Below are 17,630 nucleotides of genomic sequence, written 5' to 3'. Positions count from 1 at the left end.
GCAAATTGAGTTAAAGAAATCTCATGAAAAATAAGCAGTATATAAAAAAACCTAAGGATTTTAAAAGCTGATTATTCTACTGGTGTCCCAGTTTGTTTATTTTATTTCTATGCCAGCAGAGATTCCCTCAGAGATTAACACCATGGACTAATGCACAGATGGGGCCAGAAACTCGAAAGTCATCTGAATATTAAGAATTTAAATCTTTAGCCTCAGTGATTTGAACAGAAAGCCAATTATGAGGCTGAATTAGTTTTCAAATTAAACTGCAATTTAAGGTTTGTGAAGTTAATCTTTTAAGGCATATAGTTGCATTCGTATATATATTCATGGGGAGAATTTGGATTCTGCAGTTCTGGCTTGTTCCTCTTCTCCAACCTGACAGTGTAATTCACAAAGAGATGCCGGGTGTGCTGCAGGTTGTTTGTTCAGTGAAGGAACAGAGCAGTTGTTGCTGGGTGGCAGGGCCTGAGATCTGAAGAGAAGATGTTTCATTTTTAAAAATTAATAGGACACGGAGTGAATCCCTCTTCCTGCCACTGCAACCCATTCCAAAAATGCCATAGTGCTGCTCATAGTCAAAATATTCAATATGTTTTTTCCAGCTTGGAGGGAAGTTAATTTTAGACTCTTCATTTAGGAAGGTCCTAGTTCAAGAGAGCACCTTGGACCTGGAGGTTCATGGATGGGGCTGCCACACGTTCTGGTTTTTAGCACTAAAAGCTAAAATAATGCAAATGCTGAATGTGTCAGAGCGATCGTGCACAGGTAAAATATTCCAGAGGGCCAGAGTAGGACTCAACAGATTTTTCCATTCATCCCAGAGCTCTTCACAGGTTAGATGCATTACTTCTGGATCCATCCCAAGATTGAATGTATTCATCGATGGCAGTGCCATCTTCTGCACTCTGGGCAGGTGCTGATCTTACTCTTGCACTTTATATGCTATTAAAAGTGGCTTTGTCCAACCTGATTCCATTCTCTCACACATTACACACAAATTTAGGATATATAATATTCTTTTTCAAGTTCTTTTGCTCAGCAGAGCACAATTTTAAGATAAGAAATTGTTTTTCTGCAGACTCACATGGTAGTGCTTTCCATTTTCTTTCGAGGTGACTGGTTATGAAATCTGTGCTCTTAATTTCCTTTTCAGAAGCATCCAGTCCCAAGAGAAAGGAGGTGAATTATAGGAGTGTGAGAAAAAAATGCAAATCCCCAGACTTGTGGGTTTTCCCTCTAAAAAAAAACATGGCCAAGTTGATGGAAAGGAAAAAAATAGGGAAATCATGGTCTGAGACCACTCTAGGCGGGAGTTACAACTGAACACTGTAATAGTCTATTCTCTGCCTCCTTTTAACTACAAATAGCATAGTATGATATACATAATAATGTTTATATTATATTACACCACTTTATATTCTATTGTATTACCTTACAGTGTCAAAATTCAGGGATTGGATTGAAGCCTTGTGGAGGATGTGTTCAGTGTCAGGTTCTGTGCAGCTGGGACTGCATTTTGTCTGGAGTCACACGTGCCTTCAGTTCAGCATGAAACCTGGCTGTGCTGTTCACACAATTCAGTGGGAATGTTCAGGATATTTGTCCTAAGTAGTCATGCTTTCCCCCTTCCTTGAATTAGCCCTGGAAATCGAGAGGATTCATGTGCAGGAACTCAGCCGAGCTGCACCTCATGAATTTATGCAGCCAGAACCATTTGCTCAGAGGCTGGATGCGCTTTTGCCCATCCTGATGTTTGACTGGTGGGATTTCTCTTGGGTAAGTGGGTCTCAGTAGGCTGCAGGCTGCTGGAGGGGAGTGATCTTCAGATCTGGCAAGGGCCATGTGTGTGCTGCAGTCAGTGCATCTGCTCGTTGGCTCTCCGGAGGTATTTATTCCATTTTTAACAGTAAGGAGGTCTTATTTCCGTTCTGGGCGACAGCAGTGTCTTCATCTCTCTCTGTTGTCTCTCCAGACCTGCTTGCTCTCTTTATTCTCATTAGGTTGGCTCTTGCCCTGTCTGAAGCTGAGAATCCAATGTCTCTGCTAATTAGGAAGTGACATCCGTTATGAATTAGGTTAGCTGCTTGAAAGGTCAAAATTTGCCAATGATTACAAAAATTAAGTTGAAGAGAATGACAGTAGCTATCAGTTATGATGGAAGGAATATCATTCGGAAGGGAAGTGCTGCTTCTATTTAGTTTTTTATCCAGAGCATGTGAGATGCAGTTTAATTTAAGTACATTTGCAATTTATTACATCTGCAGTACTCACACTCACTTCTGTCGTCTTGGTGTCTTGTTCATGTTCCTGTTCACCTCTGTGACTCCACTCAGCACCATTGCTGGGTCAGCTACCCAATTTCATTTGAAACCCTTAACAATGAGTGTGTGAAATTGTTTCACATCACCCATTGGATACATTAAATTTTTTTGACTTGAGGGTGCAGGTTTGTTAGATGAAATGCTTTAGTCTTTAACACTACAGCAAGTTCAGTTGTACTCTGAGGACTTTTTCAGGATCCCATTATACTTGTCACTGGAACTTGGTTTTGATGCCTTTACTTTTCTAGTGTGTCCTTCTGTCCCTGAGACCTCCTTGCAATGAGTGAAATCACCTAAAGGCTGAAGCGTGCCTGCCATGAGTTAGAAGCATGAGATTCCCATCCTCTGTGGAGAAGGAAACTAATATCAGGAAACTATTCTGAGTGGAAAATATTGGGTTTAGGAAATGTTGTAAATTTTGCACTGTTCTTCAGTATTTAATCTTCCCACAAGAACTCTTATTGTCTTCTCTGTCTAGCATCAGATGCAGAGGATTCACTAAGTGAGCTTTCCAATTTGGGGGGAAAAAATGAGGAGTAAGGGGAAGTTTCCATTAGTACAAAGCCATTATTAACTTGGGTTAATGAAGATCTAATGTAATATGGCCATCACCACATGTCTGCACATAATGATTCCGTCCTTTTCTATGGGGAATGATTAAATTAAGTATCTTGTAGGTCAAAATTAGACTGAGAAGGTTAACCAACCTTTAATGATTCTGCAGCCATTTACCAGCCATTTAAAAACATAAACTGTGAGATAAAGCTGGATAGAGAAAAAGCATTATCAGTAGAAACTGGGTGAAGTTTTAGCGTTTTCTGTTTATATCATAGGAGAAGACAGAGAGGAATATGTGTTTTTGCAGTGACATGTGGGATAAAGGGCAAAATGAAAGGAGTTTTTATTTTTCTTTTTTGTTGGCTTCCTGAAAAGTGCCCATTAGCTCTTTATTTTAACATGCATTAAATCTAACTAATGGATATCAAACCAGCTTAGAAAAATGGTAATTGTAAAGCAATTGTAACAAAGACTTTGGGAGCACAACTGCGCCAAAATATTGTTTGTGTGCCTTAAACTCTTGAAAGCTCCATCTTTATGGAGAAATGAGGTTGCATAGATGGGAGAGCAGAGATTGCAGACAACGTGAGGGGAATTAGCAGCCCTCAGGATGCTTTGGGATTGTCTGAGCTACAAAGAACTGAGCTGATTCTCAGATTCCACAGTGATTGGGGGGGGGGGGGGGGACATTTGTTTATGACTGTGCTTATCTGCTTACACATGCTCAGGGCAGCTCTCTCTCTTGTTTTGCTTTTCTTTTTCCTTAACATGTACAGATGGAATGAGATATGGTGAACCTAGCAAAATCTCTTTGTATTCTTTTCAAGGAGATGCAATTCATTTTAAAATTGACAAACAAAACTGAATATACAGATATAAATTATCTCCCTTTGCTTCCATCCTCCCAGCTTCTGTAAGGCATTTTTTTGCCTATCCTGTGGAAACCTTAATTAATCCAATGGGAATATTTTCCATAAGGGTTGCTTTCAAGCATTTCTCTCACATGTCTCATCCATGGTTAGAAACAAAACCATCTCGTTTGACAAAATAACATCTGGGAGGTTATGGTCTCTGGGAGAATCAAAGGGAATGCATTGGGAAGTTACAGATTCTGGAGGTCTTGCCTTTTATTGATAGATCTCCTTCGTCATGCCATCCATTAATTTTAACTCAGGTGATATATGGACTCTGCACATTAGTTAATGAAGGCTAATGCACAGTAATCTTGTCATCACTAGCTGTGCATGGTAATTCAATCTGCTGCTCAGAAGAGCTGTTCAACATGCAGCAAATTTGATTTAATATTGACATGATGTACTAGGTTTGGTATTTTATTTAACATACCATGTGCCTTATTTGATGAGAAATGGTTTTCTTTCGGCAGGTTACATACCTGAGTTAGGCAAGGTGTGTAGTTTAATGCGGTTATATCAGATATATGTCTGTTATATCTGCACAGGGTATTCATCCTGTGATACACTGCACAGGCTGGGGCAAATTTCTGAGTTTGGCACTTCACGCATTCGTTTAATATTGTCGGTGTGCTTGAGAGCAAGCCCTGAAGAGCAGAAAAAATAAAAGTGATGCTTTTCTCAGACACTGAAAGCCTAAAGTCCCTCTTGTCCTGTTTACACTCGTTTAACCTACTCTTGTAGCTTCATCACCACCAGCAGGTCTGATGCAGAATTGGCACAGTCCAGTTTGGGGGTCCTGAGTGTGACTTGGAGGAGTTTGCTCAGTGTTTCTGGTCTGTAGTAACTGCTACTACATGCGGAAGGTATCTTTTCAGCTTTATACCGGCTAGCGCTTGTATTTCAATGCCTTAGAAAGCCTCGAGCAGCCTTGAGAGGTAGCACGGGCAATCTAGCACTTTAGTAGCTCTAAAATCGGTACCTGAATCAGCTGCAGAGCAAATACCATCAGCAGAAGCAAAGAGGGAGAAATATAGCTCCCTGCTCGCTCAATTCCCTGCAGTTAGAAGCCTTCAAATGAGACAGATGACCAGAGGTGTTTACAGGAAAGTAGCTGAGCTGAGAGAGGGCGTTTGCCTCCCCTCGACCATCTTTTATTAGGAGAAGGGGAAAGGGGAGGACTGGGGGCGGACCCGGGGTGAGCGGCCAATCAGACACTGCTGAAGAGTCTGAGTTACATTTGGCTTTGCCCGCGCTTGGAACAAAGGAGCTATGAGCACATGTCTTTGGGAGGGGGGAGGGGAAGCTCAAAACAGGCAGCAACAACTACAAACTACTATCTCTGTTTGGGTAGGATATAGGGCTGTAAATATGGTGTGGTTAATACATTGATTTCCACAAAACACACACAACCCATGGGCCAGATTGGGTAATCAGTGCTTCCTCACTTAAACCCAAACAATACCAGCTTCAATCCTTGAGTGCATTAGAGCTGTTCTCTCTGCCACTGTATATTTGCCAAAACTGTGTGGTATGAGGGGCTGGATATGGGGATATATTGCCTTTATTTTAATATAAACTACATGAAGATGTATCTCCATGCAAAGGACATCGAAGCATGACATTATTTACTTTTATTGCAGGTAAATCATCACCAACCATCTGAGTATAGTGCAGGAGTTTATACAGCACCCAGAGGATGTTAGACACTTTATCTGTGTATATCCACATCGTTCTGCTGAATACTCTTGTGCACAGATCTATGTTTATGTCATTCACTGCAGCACGCAGGTATCTGGAGGATACATCTTTCTTAAAGACAGGCTAAATGCAAAGCAAACGAGTGGAACATAGACAGTGGTGTAGGTTACCCCAGCTGATCCCTCGGGAGCTGTCCCTAGGGATGGTGCCCTCAGCACGGGGAACAGGGGATGCTGTCAGTCAACACTGCCAGGTGGGAAAAGTGTGTACACAGGAAAGGGAGAGGAGATACCAGCCACTGTCCAGACTGTGGAGAGGGAGAAGCAATTTGCAGCCAGTTTACAGCAGACTGTGGTCAGACAGGCAGCCCCAGGGAGAGCCAGAAAGGAAGCGGCTGCTGCAACTCCATCATGTGCTGCAAAGTGCTGCAGCCACACAGGGCCCTTTGCAGAGGGCATTTTATTAAGTTACAGGATAGTAATTAATGCCAAGTTCCTCTCTTTATTTTCTCTGTGGCTGGGTTTCATAATCGAAATTAAAGATAGGAGATAGGGAGCAGATTGCCTCTTGAAATACAGCTCCGTGGTGCTCAGTTCATGACTTTAGAGACATTTGTCCAGTCCCATCTCCCTTTATGGAGATGTAGGTCAAATGCTGTTGAAATAATCCTTTTTTGCTAGAGCAGATACGTTCAGTCCAGTGCTACACTGCAGGAAAGAAGCCAAAAGGTCAGGAAAGGAGTGAAGGAGACCTTTTGTGCTCTCCATCCATGGTATAGCTGCTGTCCCCCACCCCCTCCTTCCACAGTTGCAGCCCAGCAGGTTCCCCTACCGAGTTGGGAACCCACCATCTCACATGTGTGCTGGTTCGTTTTGGAATCTACAGTACAGTCTGAGACATCCCACATGAGGAGGGACCACAATTGTGGGGCGCCCTTGTCTAAACCTGGAAGTCCAAATGACTTTCAAAGCTGGTTATTTGAGCTAGAAGCGCATCATGAAATACCACCTGTTTGGAATACATCCTCAGACTGCACACATCCTAAAATAGATCCTGTTTTCCTCTTCCGCTTCTGTTTTCATTAGCCCTAGGTTTTGACGTTCTGTTCAGAGATATTTTCAGTATTGAATGCATTAAGATAACATAAATTCCAAATCAAACATCTCATTCAGCATATTTCCTATTTAAATTTCTCCCGTACATTTTCCCTGTAGTTATCTAAGGGTTGGTTTCATTGTTTGTATCAGCTGTCTAGTGATAACTGGTTTTGCAAAAGAGCAAAAAACGAATGCTTGTAGAGAAAATAGAGAAAATTTGTTGCTTGCACAGCCTTGTTTCAATTCAGTGTTTCTTCCGTCTTCTGAAGTTTATTGATCGGGAGAATGTTAAAGCTGTTGAATAGTTTGTTTTCATTTCACAAATGTGAATCAGGATTATTGCAGAAAAACAGGAATGTATTCATCATTAAGATTTGCTTTACACATTCATTTATTTTTCAATCTATAATTCTTATTGAACTAAGAAAACTCACAGGAATATATGTATCACCACCGAGAACAAAAAGAGCCTGATTGAGGCAGATGGAAGATCAGCAAAGCACTTCACACACAAGTGCAAAAATACAAACTTCTTGCTAATACTGAGAAACGTTGGTTTCCCAGAGTTGGGAAAGGTCCCTGGGGGGATTTCCTATGTGTTGAGTGGCTTAAAGACACTTGGCTAAGGTACAAAATGCTGCAGCCATTTCTAGATCTGCCCATTTAGAGCACAGGGTACTTTTAAAGTCTTTTGCAAACAGATGCAAGCTCTCCAGCTCTCTGGTATTCCTGAACTGGGAGTGTGGTAGCTCCTAGTGTGACCAGGCTGGGGACCTGGGCATACCAGAGGAGACAGGGCATGATGCTGATGTGGCCACATGTCCTCAGGTCTGCCAGTGGCTCACATCTAAGCCAGAGAGAAGAACAAACTCAGCCCTCTTTGTAAAGCCATGTGTGGCTCCATCTTATGTCAGCTCAGGTTCTTGCTGGGACCACATTGCATCTCTCCAGCATGGTAGGCTCATAAGTTGATCCGTTGGCTCAGAGTTCCCAAATGCACACTGTTGGAGCTGCACCTTCCCTCTTTTCCTGGATGCTGTTGGGTTTGGTGATCACAAAATGAGGTTATGTCTGGTTTCGCTGTCTCTCTTTGCCTCCCACTCCTCCTCTCAGGTCTCATATCATTAGATTCATCCACCGTTGCAGATTGCCTTGTGTGAGCAGTGTGTGCCTGCCCTGCTACTCATTCCCTCCTACCAGTATAACAAGTGTAAAGCTGGGCCCTACGAACTCTGGGGGGTCACAGGACCATGCAGCTGCAGGAGTTCATCCAATCAAGTAACATCTTTTACCCTCATAATGATAATTTCCCACTTTAGCAAAACACCCTGCTGCCAAACTCCGGTGCTAATGAGCCTGTCAGTGCATCAGTGCACTCCCGACAGTATCGAGAAAGTAGGGATTGTTTTTTGCAAGGCAAATGAAGATACTGATGATTAGCAAGAAACAAACCAACAATTCAATACATCACTGGCCACACATACCAAATCATTGATTTTCTGTCCTGCTGGGCAGCAGCTGTTGTATTTGCTCTGCAGAAATGGATTTTTTAATCCAGGAGGGACTAGAAAGGTGGATGTTTCTCCAAGAACTGGAAGCAGCAAGCAGTTGCTTCCTACACTGGGCATGGGCATGTTGATAGTGTCCTTCTGAAACTGCTGAGAAGTCTGATGGGCTTTCCAGTATTAAACTGTACTTCTGAATGCATGTGAATGCAGTGATTGGATGGAAAAAAAAATCTCCTGTGAGAATCTGTGAAATTGCAGGACAAAAAATGCTGCCCTAAAACTTACAATCACTGAAAGAATTAGAAGTTAATCATAGATACCCTCACATGACTTCTCTCTGTCTACCAGTTATGTGTAATCAGCATCCTTCCAGATCATCTGTCTCAGCAGTGTTGCTATTTCCATAATCCTCGCCTTGCCTGGCTGGCTGGATTGAAGTGGGATGTCTATTCCATAGCATTTCTGAACAAAATGCATGACCCCAGGTCAATGGGACCACAATCTGCTCTGCAATGATATAACACCGATCATTCCTCTCCTCTTGTTCCCAGGGACCTACGTGATGACGGTGACGGCGAACGACGCAGACGACGGCACCACGGCCAACGGGATGGTGAGGTACCGCATCGTCACCCAGACCCCACAGAGCCCCTCACAAAACATGTTCACTATTAACAGCGAGACAGGAGACATTGTCACCGTGGCTGCTGGACTCGACAGGGAGGTGAGTTTGAAACTGTCTTACCAGGTGTTGTTGAGGGTTGCTGACGTGAAAAGCCCAAACCCTGTCTTTAATCCCAAGCCTCTAAAAGCGTGAGCTGAGGTATGGAGATCACAGTCTTTGCTTCTGCAGGAACTGTAGGGCATCGTGGCTTTGATGTGATATTTTTGTCTTAATCCATATCAGTCGATGAAACCCTGAGAGAATCTTCAAACTCCTGGAGCTGATATTTTCCTTTCATAAGTTTGTGAAACTCAAAAAATGTAGAAAATACTCCAGGAGGTAAAGGGGGATAAATAAATGGTCATTTTTCCCCCTTCTGTTGGGGGACAATAAAGTGCCAAGCATCTATAGCCCTTTCTAGACCTGTCTTGCTTAGTTCTTTGCATGTTATCCCTGGAAAAAGGAACACATCCTGCATTCAGCATGTTGTGTCCTTGTGCCATTTCCAAACTAGTAAAATGTCTTCCAATGATTTTGGGTTTGTGTGATGTTCTGCCTTTAGTGCCTCTTCTTTCTGGCATTTTACAATGTGCAGCTTTACCAAGTGCAGGAGACATTTCACTTTTACTAACAAAAAAACACTCTGTCAGTGTAAACTATATAATGTGATTCTCAAAGCCCTGCTTCCTTTGGTTGTGGGTGTAGCTCAAGGACAAAGCATTTATACCTCATATATTAAACAAAAATCAATGCAGTGTCAGTGGTGGGATGGAGTGAGTGGGAAGGAGGGGATGGGGTCAATGGGTGTAAAGGGAGAGAACCCCAGAACTTCAGTTCTGGTTTTGTTCCCCATTGGACTGTGCAGGTCATGGAGTGTCACCTGCTCAATGCAACTGGGGGAGCTCGGTCGATTACATGTTAGAAACGACCATTTGTTCATGGAGCAATGACCACAGAGACTATGGAAAGAAGGACTTGCACAGTCTGAGGCTCTGATATTTATATTCAGGCAGTCCCCAGAAGTCACACATCCAGTGGAAGAGTTCATTTTGAGAGAGCCCAGTGTGCTGCGTTTCTGGGAGAAGGCACCAGGAACCGGCTTTGTTCTTCTTTCTCTCCTTTCCTACCCTGCGACAATGGCAGGGACAGAGCAAGCAGGGGTCCCCACATGTGGGCCTGGGACCTAAACTCTGAGGGGTGAAGCCTCCAGCACCTTGGAGATTTTTGCCGTGCCCCTCAGGCCAGCAGCACACTTTTGGCCCTACTGCTGAGTGCTGTGCCAGGCTCCAGTCAGGAGACATTCCCTGCCAGGGATTGTGCTGTTTCCTTCCCAGGTCTGGGGCTGCTTTTTTGCTTCAGAGCAGCTTGGGGAGGAATCCCAAAGGCAGCTGCCGAGGGCAGATAAAAGCCCCGGCAGCAGCTCAGCAGCACGTGTGGAGCCCCGGGGCAGCCGCCGGAACACTCGGGATGGGATGGGAACGCTGGCTGGGAATGCTGGCTGGGAATGCTGGCTGGGAGCAGTGCAGGGCTTGCCCTCGGCACCGTTTCAGGGCGAGCTGGCCCAGGGGGGACACACTGTGTGAAACAGCTTTCCAAGGAGAAGGTCAGGAGAGCAGAGAGCTCTCCAGGTGTGAAGACAGGAAGCAGAGCTGGGGGAGCAGGAGGAGCTCCAGCGCCTGCTCCTTCCCACCTGACATTGCAGACTCTGCAAGCACAGCCTAGGGCAGATTTGACCTTTCCCTACTCCTTTTATTCCTAGAGCTGGGAAGTTGGCTGAATCTTAAGCAGGTAGATTATCCCAGGCAGTGCTGGAGCCTGCAGCAGGCTTGCAGCGGAAGCAGAGAAACAAGTGCCAGAGAGATTGCTGGACACACCTGGGGGGACGGTGGCCATGTACTCGGAGGAGAAATTGGAATTCTGGCAGGAAAATGCTGATTTTATGGAAATTAAAGAACTGTTATTGCCCCCCGACGTCAGTGAGGCCCAGCATTTTAATGTAGGGCTTTATGGGCAGAGAAAGGTCCTTGGTTTATATGAATTTCAGAAACACAGATTGGGATAACTTGGTGGGAGAGAAGCTTTAATCTCAGCAAATCGGCTGAAAAAAGAGGCAGGTAATAATTAAGGGGAAAGCATAAGGCAGAATGATTGCCTTTTTCGTGTTTCTCTCATTGCATCTGAAGTATTTTAAAAAGTTGCAGGGGAACCATGTGCTTCGTGTGAGTTCCCCTGTGCACAGGGTCCAGGAAGTCACAGCTGGCACAGTGTATGTGAAAATCTGGTGTTGAGTGTCCCAAGCTGAGTACAAGACTGGGCAAGGGACTCAGGCAGAACAACCAGCTCTGGGCATAATCCTGGGGCTGCCCTGAAGCTACAGGGCATGCTTATTCCCAGCTCTCTCTCCTACTTTCAGGATTATATCTGGAACTGGCAAAACTTTCTGGTTTATTAACATAAAGTTGTATTGCATCTAAATCGAAAATTGTGTTTAAACACCCCTATTAGTGTACCACAGATTGTTTTCTTGGTTTTGTTTGTTTTTCCTGAAAACTTGAGGAAGCTATTAGAGAAGTGAATTTGGGGTTGCTGCTGACATTTCCCTGTCATTAGGAAAAGGAGACGAATGCATATTTGGAATGCATATTTGTGTAAATTAAAATGTTAACAAATCTGACCTATTCAGCTGAAACTACTATAACCAAGATAAATTCCCTGGATACCAGTTATTTCTCAAAATGCTTATTGACACATTTATCAGTGCCTGAGACATGATTAAGTTAAGCTGTGGTGATACAGAACCAGGTTTTCAGTCTCCATTGGACCTTTCTCCCTTGCTTCTGCAATGCAAAACAGGAGTAAAAATAACTTCCAGAGCTATTCCATATCTGAGCGACAGATCCATGTTCCAGATCCAGCATTTGTCTTTCAGAAGGGAGAAAAGTCACTTCGAAACTGGTGTTCCTAGCTCAGCATTTCTGTTGCATGCTCATTAAATGAGATTTCCTGATGTTCTCAGCATCTCCACTTCAATATTGGTTTTTTGCCGTTTTCCTACATTACCTTCAATCCATGAAAGAATGAACTGGATGAAGTTTTAGCTTGTTTTGTGTCGTGAGAAGTGTTTTGTTTGACCCGTGAGAAACCTATTTTAAGACAAAGTCATGTATTTTTGCTGCTGTTTCTAAACCCCCATTTCCACAAACCATGGAGGCAATTAAACACTCAGCCTCTCAGATTGTGCTGGTCTTTCCTAAATGTGTCCGACACTGAAGATAGCACACTCAAAAGTCAAAGTATTAAAATATTGATGGCTTTAAAGTTATCTTACCTGGTTCCCATTAATCTGGATGTAAATACGGTGACAGTGCTCTGTGTCCACTTGCTCATTATGACTGCACTTAATTGAATGGATCCCCAAGGAAGATAAAGTTAATTGGACTGTACTTCATAAAAATTATTAAAGGGAGACAATTTAGCAACAGCCTGATGTAAGCCTGGATGCCTGAGGGTGAGAAATGCCAAGGGTGGAACAAAGGAACACCTATCCCTTGGACTAAGAGGGAAAATGGTAGGGATTTAGGGTCATCAGAGGTTCAGAAGTACATTCAGACAGCCAGGTTTTGATGAGAAGGTTAAAAGCAGATGCTTGCTGTAATGCAGGAAAACATCAGAGTAACATAGGAACATTCGAGCTGATTTCATAAAATTAGGAGGAAAGGATCATGTGGTGGTGGGAGCACAAAATGTGTGGATTACAGGCTGTGAATGCATGAGGTGAACGGGTTGTGGCAAAGTTCAGGGATAGGATGGGACCATTGCTGCTGATTTAATTTATGGCAGGCTGCTGCAGAAGTGGGTGGTACTGCAGGAGATGCTGCCCAACTGACGGCTTCGTTTAGCAGCACATCTGAATTCCTCATTTCGTTGAGCTGGGGTTATTTTTTTCCACTGGGAAGAAAATTTAAAGAGGTAAGAAAGGGTCAGCTGGGTCTCAGAAACATTCAGAAAGCAAAACATTCATATTTTTGTTTTCCATCCTGAAAAGTAGCATTTGTCTGTCTAACCTTGCAGAAGTGACCGGCTCTGTTCCATGTGTTACTTCGTTCTTTCCACTCAGCCCAGCGTCCCAGGTGGGATCAAGCCCAGACTGTCAGTCTGATGGTGCTCCTGGTGCAGTAATTCAACCCCATCACCAATTTTGCTTTCTCTGGTGGCAGAATATCTGTCTCCGTAGCACAGTAAACCTGCACTGGGGGTATAGTATAGGCAATATCATCCTCTGAAGAGCTTCCCCTAAATATTTTATGAACACCAACTTTGAGCAAGCAGGAGGGAAAAAAAAAAAGGGAATGAGAGAAAAGGAGGTGGTTGATCCCAGGCTCTGCTGGCAGGCCAATAAATGTTGAGGCATCTCAAATGTCATCCAGGTTTATTTGAGATAATAAGTATTTCAGCACTGCGGTGCTTGTAGTGTAATGTTGCTAACTTTTTGAGATGTCCCTTAGAAAGGAGTCCCTTCCCAGCACAATCATCTGGTGTTGAAGAAATTAAGACAGTCAGGAGCACTGAGTTACTTCTTCCAAATTTCTGTATGTTTGTATTTCTTCTAAAAGTGATTGGATCTCTGCTGCTGCAAATGCTTTTAAAAATACATGAAATCCGATTCTATGATTACTGCACTTGGCTTTCCAAAAACGTGATGTTGCTGGTCCTTCTCAAGTGAGTGAAAGATAAAAGGGAGAGCCTGCCAACAACTGAGTTAGAGGCTTATTTTATTTATGAATGAAATGGCAGGATTTTTGTGGGGAAGAGGAGAAGTTCTTCTTATTAGCAGAGACAGTTGATTTCTTCTCCAGCACTCTGGTTTTGGTGCAACTAGACATTTCTGATAGTGCAGAATTTGAAATGTTATGTTAAAGAAAAAAAAACAACTGTACACTGCTCCAAACACTGAGCAGGGATGGTTTTTACCATCTGCAGTAACTATTTGGGGTACATTTATCTGCAGGTCATTGCAACAGCTTTTCAAAACCTCCTTGTTCATTCAAGTGCTGTCTGGGAGTAAACAAGGCATTGCCCTGGTACAGGGATGACTTTAGCCATTGAGACTGCTGTGAAACATTCCCACAGATGGACACCCACTGGTCTGAGATTACCCAAATACAGTGGGCTTAATCTGGGTTTGTCTCTTCCAGCCAGCCAATTATCTAAGTGTAACCAACAGGTAACTCAGGCTAAGCCTGGCTTTTTGTACCAGGAAACCTCCCTCTCACAGTGGAGTTCAGCAGCTTTCGATCCTTCATCCACCCCTGGAATACAGCAAAGGGATTATTCTGTTCTAAATTACCATGGCCCATGTTAATTATTTCCCTCACTGCGTATCAGTGTGATATTCTGCAAAGCTGCTCCTCCTCCTCTGGGCAGGGCTGGAGGAGCGTCTGAGGCTGCAGTGTGAGGCTGAAGGATCCCACACCATACGAGTGATAGATGAGTTTACCTGGGCAGATTGTCATTCGTGTGTGCGTACTGACAGAATACAAAAAATGAGGGAAAGTGACATCTAAATGGCTTGACTGCATCCTGAGAGCTTCTGTTCCTATTTTCCTCAGTCAGATTAGCCTTCTCCAAGGAGCAGGGAGGAGTAATGCAGAATTGCTACAAGCATGTCACCTTCTGACGAGCACCATCAAGCATTCACCCTGTTTGCTATTTGTATCTATTACAGGAGTTCTTTAAAGTGAGAGGGATTCTGGTTTTCATGTTCCTTTCATTACTTTTTCCAGAGAAGAACTAAAACAAGGTTGTTATACGCTGTGGAGCGATGAGTATCTTCCTGTTCAAGATGAACTTCCCATATCACTGCATTAAAACATGTGCAGAAAAATGCCTCCACAGCTGCACTCACAAGAGGAGAACCAGAGTGAGTGATTAGTAATTATTTTGCCAGTGAGGCACATCCATTTCTATGAATTTGGACCCCAAGTCCATGTATTTAGCTTCCAGACTTGCAGGCTCCCAAAGGGTTTTCCAGTGACTGAGATGATGAAGGACTGTAACAGATTTCCAGGGTTAAGTGGCTTTTCCACTTCTCACAGCATTCAAATGGTGATTGGGAGTCCTTGTGGAACATGTCTTCAAGCCAGACATGAACTACTGGAGTCTTAGCAGGGACAAGCAGGTAAAATGCTTCAGCATCCTCTGTCAGACTGTGTTTTACTTGTCCTGCCCAGCCTTGGCCCTAATGTGTTTCTGACTCATTAAGAAACAGTTCCCCTCTGCCACTGAGGAGCAGTTTGCCCCACAGGCTCTGCCCTCGCTGTCTGCCTGTCAGCCACGTGCCATCCCAGGGATTTGTGGAGCACAAAGTCACTCTGAGGGATGAAATCCACTCTGTGCCCGTCGTTTATCACTGAATACTACGTTATCCCTGATACCTTGTAATTTTTCAGGGCCATGTAACGAAAATGTAAATACTGAAGCTTTATGTATTAATATGCCTGAAATCATTACTTAAAGATAAAACTGGTTAAATTATTCAGTTATAAAATTATCCCATTTCCACAGCAGCATATCCTGTCAAAGGAAGAGCTGATTAGCCATAAGCTGAATTTAGCCAGCAGATTTATGCTGGATTCTGGTTTACGTTTCTACATTGTACATAGGACTGATTTGAGTTTGCTCCATCATTCCAGTGCATTTCATTTTCTCATTACAGACAAGAATGACCTTTTTCAGCAAATTATGGTGAGGAGCACTACCACTCATCAACGAAGAAGATTCATTTTATTAACCCTGTTTAGTGCTTTGGAAGTGTGTTGTGCACTCAGTGGAGGGCCACTTGCAGTAATTTGAGATACCAGAAGTTAGCAGAGGGGGAGAGCTCAAATCTGCTCTGAGCACTGTTGGTCCAGCACTGCTTAAGGGATCCCTCATAGCCTTTTGTTGCAGGGTGGGAAAGATGTGAGCAAAGCCTTGGCACAGAAATCACACCATTTGTTTTAAATAAGAAGGAAATAATGCCAGGGGTTCTGAAGCCTTGTCACAATTCCCAGAAGGAATATGTCTCCCTGTTCGAGCTCCTCAAATTGCAGTGCCTGTGTGTCTTTCTGATGGGTGCTTTTGGAATGTTCTGTACCTTTTGGTCTTCTGCATGATTGCTGCAACTCTCTAAATGAGAAGCTGACAATCAGTTTTAGAGCTCCAGTGTATGGAAAGGGTTTTTTGATTACTTTTCCTTTAAAAAAGCCTGATGGCTAGATAAACTAGTAAAACTGATAGAGGAAGAGCTCAGAGCCATGGCCTTGGAAGAAAATAGCATGTGTAGGGAAAAAAAAAAAAAAAGTGGATATAATAGGAGACACTTTTAAAGAATGAAAGAGCTTTCCAAAGAAAGAGGCTGGTATATAGCTTGGAACCTGTGAGAGTCCTATGAGCAGACAGCAAAACAGCCGTGGTATTTATCTCCCAAAAAGGTACGCCAGGAGGATGATCAGGACACAGGTGTAATGGGCTGGAGATCAGCTGGCTGTACAAACTGAGAGTGTGTTGGCACAGTTTGGCTGGGAGTTAGTGTGAGCTCAGCCTGGCTGTGTGATCTGCTTGCGCTCGTCTTGGCCCTGTCCTGTCCTAAGGCCTTTCGTTCCCTATCAGATTACATTTTTAATAAAGAAAATCAAACAAAGCAGTAGGGCTGCTTTTATTGGTCTGGTTGTTCTGTGCAGTTTTTCAGCTCTGCTCCCAGTGCACTGTGTGTCCTTCCTGAAGATGTGCACAGGAGGATGCTCCAGCCTCAGAATTGGACTGTGAATGGAAACCTGCAGCCAGTTTACATCTCCCATGGAGCTGATTCCACCAAGAGTGAGTCCTGCCCTTTGGCTGAAGAGTTTCCTCCCACTCAGGCAGTGTCTATGACACTATTTACTGCCTGCCAGAGTAGCTCCCAATTTGTTTTTTTAATTCTTTCTCCCATCTGGCTTAGACTCTCTTTATACACCTGGCTTGCTTTTGGTATCACCAGCATTTAGATGCTGGAGCCTCTGGAGGAGGTTGTACTAGCTCACATGTGGAACTATAATGACTTTTTATTCATATTTGGGTGAGCTATTGAAGAGATGTTGCCAAATTGAAAAGCTGCGTGATTTGGGGTTGAACTATTCAGATAAAACAAAGCTTTGAGTTTAACTGGATCTGATCGCAGAGTCTGAGGAAGAACAGGACTGATACCCCACCTAATCAGTTCCCTTCCTTTAAATATGGAAATCTTCAGAGCCTCTCCTATAAGAAAATTCCACATATACTAATAGTCTATAGATCCTTTTCTTTCTTCACACACATTTTAATATGTTCAGAGAGTTCTGGTACAGTCTGGTTGCACTTTTTTCAAGTTGCTCATGAAATCCCACCTCTGACTACAGTGGGTTGGTTTATACATTATTCAGTAGTAAAATCCCAGCTGAATAGGGAGAAGGGAAAAAAAGTTGAGTATAGGAGTGGAAAGCTCACCAGGTCCTTAGCATAATCTCTCTGGTTCAGACCTGCATTTCTTTTTCTATTTGAGCTTGTCTTACAGTGGAGAAGAGCATATCATTCCAATTTTAGATAGAAGACTACCTGCTCAGCTCACGCAGATTTAAAGTTTTTCTTTTGGTACATCACATACTTTCCAACAGCCCCTTCCCCTCTCTAAAGGGATTATTGTCTAAATCTGCACAAGGTCAAGTGAAATAATTAAACACAAGCTGGCTCCACTAATTAACTTATCCACAGACCATTGTCTGTTATTAGCATTTTAAAGAGAGGCTTTGTTAACTCCTTTTTTCTAGACCTAGCACTATTTTTAATAACAGTATTCATTCCTATGAGCATCT

At 43.3% G+C, this 17,630-nt stretch overlaps 1 protein-coding gene across 3 annotated transcripts in view; it reads left to right on the top strand.

Moving 5' to 3' along the window:
- Positions 1-17,630, top strand: part of CDH4 (cadherin 4) — a 424,678-nt gene that overhangs the window by 337,530 nt on the left and 69,518 nt on the right. For all 3 annotated transcript variants that reach the window (XM_032126957.1, XM_032126958.1, XM_032126959.1), the window contains one exon: positions 8,651-8,823. In XM_032126957.1, coding sequence (XP_031982848.1) covers positions 8,651-8,823 — 173 coding nt within the window. The remainder of the gene's footprint in view (positions 1-8,650; positions 8,824-17,630) is intronic.

This window comes from Corvus moneduloides, chromosome 17 (assembly GCF_009650955.1).
Source record: "Corvus moneduloides isolate bCorMon1 chromosome 17, bCorMon1.pri, whole genome shotgun sequence".
Taxonomy (NCBI): Eukaryota; Metazoa; Chordata; class Aves; order Passeriformes; family Corvidae; genus Corvus; species Corvus moneduloides.
The sequence above is the reverse complement of the archived record's forward strand: the minus strand, read 5'-3'. Positions and strand labels throughout refer to the sequence as shown.